Genomic DNA, 5,409 nt, shown 5'->3' with positions numbered 1-5,409 from the left:
GAGAATGATGAGGGTAATGAATGTACAAATATGCTTTACACAATTGATGTATGTATGGATTGTGATGAGTTGTATGAGCCCCTAATAAAATGATTAAAACAAAAAGAATAAAAAGAAAAAATTTTTAAACAGAAAGAAAAACCTGTTGGAAAAAAAAGAAAAGTGGGTGATGGAAGACATCGTTCAGTGGAAGATATGAAAAAAATAATAATTTATAAATTATCAAGGGTTCATGAGGGAGGAAGGGGGGCGATGAGCTGATACCAAGGGCTCAAGTAGAAAGAAAATGTCTTGAAAATGATGATGGCAACAAATGTACAAATGTGCTTGACACGCTGTATGGATGTATGAATTGTACAAGCCCCCAATAAAGTGATTGAAAAAAAGAAAATGAGGTCAAAAGTGTCCAATTAGGAACATAATACTGGGCATATTCTCTTCTTGGGTTCTCTATAAGTATTGTTAAATGTTTTTCCCTGCAGAGCAGTTGCACCACCTGGTTTACCCACCAAGTGTAATCACCTCCAAATCATGCATGCCCTCCTCCCCCCATCTTGACTTGAATTTCCAGTAAGGTTCGCTTTTTCACTCTTTAGGAGTGTCTGTTCATTAGAGGTGATCTTTAGCACAATGTTGTATGGCAGCAACTGGATGGTGGTCTTCCTCTTCTCCCGTCTTGAGAAACTGACCCCAGCTGTGGTGAGGTCTCCTCTGTTAAGTGGTTGTTAAGATGTGCATATAAAGGAAGTGGTACGTGGTTCACAGGCACTAGGTAGGCTGTCTATCTCGTTACTTTAGAGACTGGAGTAGATTGCATGATCTGTGAGCAGAAACCTGTGCCCTCCTTTTTTTTAATTAAAAAAAAAAAATCCTGCCTGCTTGATGTTGATGTTTATTTTTATAGTAGCGGACTCATACAATATTTGCCCTTTTGTTATTGACAAACTTCACTCAGCACAGTGGTTTCCAGGTCCGTCCATGTCATGCGGTGTTTAAGGGTTTCGTCACTGTTGATTAGGGTGCGTGGTATTTATTTATTTATTTTAACATTTTATTAGGGGCTCATACAACTGTCATCGCAATCCATACACACATCAATTGTGTAAAGCACATTTGTACATCATTCTCAAAACATTTTCTCTCCACTTAAACCCCCGACATTAGGTCCTCATTTTTCCCCTCCCTCCCCGCTCCCCCCTCCCTCATGAGCCCTTGATAGTTTATAAATTGGTATTTTGTCATATCTTACCCTGTCCAACGGCTCCCTTCACCCACTTTTCTATTGTCCGTCCCCCAGGGAGGAGGTCACATATAGTTCCTTGTAATAAGTTCCCTCTTTCCTACCCACTCTCCATTTACCCTCCCTGGTTCACCACTCACACCACTGGTCCTGTAGGGCTCATCCACCCTGGATACCCTGTATTTCCTGTTCCTATCTGTACCAGTGTACATCCTCTGGTCTAGCCAGACTTGCAAGATCGAATTCGAGTCATGGTAGTGCGAGCGGGGAGGAAACATTTAGGAACTAGAGGAAAGTTGTATTTCTCATCGTTGTTACATCGCACCCTGACTGGCTCATCTCCTCCCCGAGACCCCTCTGCAAGGGGAGGGTGCGTGGTATTTCATTATGTGTATGCACCCATGTTTCTTTATCCATTTTTCGGAAGGGCATTTGGGTTGTCACAGCTTCTTGCTATTGTGGACTGTTCTGCAGTGGACATGGGAAAGTGGGACACCTCTTTATTTCTTTAGGGTATATGCCCAGCAAAAGTTATTACTCGGTTATATAGTATTTCTATACCCAGTTGTTTTAGATAGTAATTTCACTTTCCACAAATTGTACATATGTAGAAGTCCACCAGCAATGTATAAGTGGTCCAGTCTCTACACCCTCTGTCATTTGTTTTCTTTTTTTCATTGGACTGTTGATATCTCATCATTGTTCGATTTGCATCTACCAGGTGGCTAGAGATCATGAGCACTTCCTCATGTGTTCATTAGCCATATGAGTGTAGTCCTTTGTGAATTCTCTAGTCATGTCCTTTGCCAACCTTTTAATTGGATTATTGTTTTCTAATTGAGGTGTTACAGAATTCTATAGATTTTTAAAATTAGTCTCTTGTTTTTTGTGTCATTGCTAAAATTTTTATTTCCTAATCTGTTGGCTCTCGTTTTACCCTTTTGATTAAGTCTTTTGATGTGTGTTTTATTTTTAATTAGTCCCAGTCACCTATTTTGTCTCCTCTGTGTGCTCCTTTATTTTTAATAGTCTATAATAGAGCCCTTAAATTCACCCCAGTTTTCTCTTTGATGATCCTTATAGATTTGAGGCTTACGTTTAAGTCGCTAATCCATTTAGAATTTGTTTTTGTGCCTGGGGCCAGGTATGGGTCCTGTTTCATTTTTCTGAAGATGGAGATCCAATTTTTCCAGCATCATTTGTTGAAGAAGAGGTTTGATGTACTTTTTGATCAAGAATTATTTAACCCAGATTTACAATTTCTCAGAAGGTAGCGATTATTTATTCCAGTCTTAGGAATTTATTTATTGTTTTGTGATTGATTGAGATTGTCTTAGCTACCTTATAAAGATGATTGAAGTTTTAAATATTCTATGGACATCTTAATGGGTTTCTTTTACATTAAGGCTCCAACATATGTTGAAGTAGATTAACCTTGCCAATTATGCTAAGATCTTTTTACCTTTTCTTTCCTTTTTTTTTTTTTTTTGAGGGTGGGTGCATGTGTGTCCTCTTAGTCAATAACAGAGATAAAAGTTCTAACACCCTTCCTTCTTCGCTTCCAGCTTTTTCTAGTCACTGACTCTTTAAAATGAAGAGAGGGAACCTGAACTTTTCCCAGTAATTGTAAAAATGACTGCAAACATCTTTTGTATCTGTATTCCAGCTGAGCGAATGGGCTAGAGCCATGGTGAAATAGACTGCCGTGTTCAGATTGGGTTTTAACTGTGATTTAGATTGCCATTATATGTCATCTCTCTACTGCACTTTATTTTATTTATTTATTAACATTTTATTGAGGCTCTTACATCCTTACTGCAATTAACTACTGTCAATTAACTACTCTTCATGATTGATTTTGGTTTGCCTATTCCAAACTTAAAATAATTGGTTCCAGCCTGATAAGTATGCAACTATCTTCTGAACTTCAATGAAAATAGCATGTCATGTACTTTAATATAATGAAGACAGGGGCCCATATGAAGTTAAAAGCCACACCTGGCCCTCCGATATTTCAAGGTGCCTCCCTTCCCTTCATGCTCCTTTCATTTCAGTATTAAATGTGCCTTTCATTCTCTTTAGGCCTCCCAGTTGCTGGGCAAACATCTGACTTTGTTAACCAAGTGTTAGAGAAGACTGCTGAAGGCAATCCCACAGGAGGCCTTGTAGGACTAAGGATACCAACGGCAAAAGTGTGATCAGCCTTACTGGACCACTGGTCAGAAATGTCTGTGTTCGTCACATTCTTCATTGTAAATTTTCATTCTGTTTGCATGTCAGTTTAGCATTATGTAAACATTTACAATTAGGTTACATTGTTTTAAGAACTAAGTAGCATAAGTGAAGCATGATCCAAAATACTTGATTATTGCATTTTCAGAGCATAAACCACGGTGAAAACTGCCACTGGCATCCTAATGTAAAGGCACATGTGTAAGTAAATGTTTAGCATACAGATTTTAAAAATCTGTTGAATCAAAACATTTTGGAGGGGTGAAGCTATGAACATACATGCCAAATAATTGTGGCAACTTTATGCTCTGAACCACACAAACAAAATTGAGGACGCATTTTTTAAACAGTTTAGATTGTTTTTAGAATTCCTACTTTATGTTCTAATTTTCCACAACCATTAATTTCACTTATACATGGCACTCCAGGACTTGTGCCGTGTGCCATATTAGACGTTCATTCTCAGAGTTCAATATATATATATACACACACACATACATATATATACATATATATACACACACACACACACACACACATATATAAATGTCTGTGCAAGTAAGTAAAAAAAGCATATTCTTTGTGCCTTGTATTTTGGGGAAATTATAAAACTGGTAATATTTTGTATGATGACAAAAACCCTAATGAGGAAAAATAAGATACATAGATGGAAAAATTATGGGGTTTAAATGTTTTTTGTTCCAACTCTTTTTCAAATTTTTTGAATGTATATAGGACTATGTTGAAATGTAGATATATGCCACAGAGTCTGTGTATTGTATAAAAAACAAAAAAACAAACAAAAAAATAAGATGGCTCTAGAAAACTCAATTTCGGTACTTAACCGGAAGAAGACAAATACTTGCACATTATTGCGATTGTTTTATTTTTTGTACCAAAGACAAATGCAACTGATATGGCAAACTGCCAGTCTAAGTAAAGTTTTGCACAGCTTACATGATACTGTATGAATGTATGAAAAAGAAAAAAATTAAAGGTCAGGGTTAGGGATCTTACTGAACTGTGAATTTTATTTGTTTGGGTCCAATTATCTACAGAAGGAGCATCCATACATAAAAATATTATTTTGCTGTTCCTCTAGTTTGCTTCCATAGTAGATAAGTTGGTGGCCATCTAGGTGTCTGTAAATCCTTTTATTTCTGCACTTATTGTAGGAAATTTAATATATTTCATTTTAGTAAGCTATTGGTAAAATAGTTTTTGACTTTGAAAATTGAAAATGTTTATTTAGCTTATTGTAGTATATTTCCACAAAACAACCAAAATACAGATTATTTTTATTGTATTATGTATATATATATATATATATATAAAGAAAAAAACTAAAAAGATCTAATTCTTTAGTTGCCACTTTTCCAGTTGATGTATTATTGTGCATGTAATATTTTCAAAGATCAACACAAGCTTAAGACAAAAACAAAAAAATTTATAGATTTTTATATTTTTGTACAGATATTTTCAAACTAGCTTCTTCAGACTTACATGTGACTTCTATTGTTTCTAGAACTGAAAAAGATTCAACACGTTTAGTTTTTAGGTGCTCTTTTTTGCTCACATAAGACCGCTTCATTAGTCAGTGTTCTGTGTAAAAGCTTTACCTCTTGGTGAGAAATGTCTTCTGTCAAGGCAGCATTATAAACCTTTCCCACGCCCTTTCCTCATCCTGTCTCTCTTGCTGTTTTATCTTCAAATCTAGTTGTTGTTTTGTTTTGTTGCTTTTTTCCAACTTTGAAAACTGTTCCTAAACAACAACAAAAGCAAACAACAACAACAACAACAAAATGCCCTATCTAGCAAGAAAAAAAGCAAACAAAAATTTTGGGCCTTTTGGGAAAGTATCAATTCTCTAATGTACCTACCCCTTGGAGAATTTATGTTTCGATTATATTTTGTCTACATAGAATGTGTTTCCTTTT

General features: G+C 35.9%; 1 protein-coding gene across 2 annotated transcripts in view; it reads left to right on the top strand.

The window, feature by feature from the left end:
• Nucleotides 1-4,753, top strand: part of CREBRF (CREB3 regulatory factor) — a 42,252-nt gene extending 37,499 nt beyond the window's left edge. For both annotated transcript variants that reach the window (XM_004696791.2, XM_045284648.1), the window contains exon 8: nucleotides 3,323-4,753. In XM_004696791.2, coding sequence (XP_004696848.1) covers nucleotides 3,323-3,438 — 116 coding nt within the window. In that variant the 3' untranslated portion in view covers nucleotides 3,439-4,753. The remainder of the gene's footprint in view (nucleotides 1-3,322) is intronic.
• Nucleotides 4,754-5,409: the final 656 nt, after the last annotated feature.

This window comes from Echinops telfairi, unplaced genomic scaffold (genome assembly GCF_000313985.2).
Source record: "Echinops telfairi isolate 266 unplaced genomic scaffold, ASM31398v2 ScPeMD7_7469;HRSCAF=8507_0, whole genome shotgun sequence".
Taxonomy (NCBI): Eukaryota; Metazoa; Chordata; class Mammalia; order Afrosoricida; family Tenrecidae; genus Echinops; species Echinops telfairi.
This window is presented reverse-complemented; position numbering and strand designations above follow the sequence as displayed.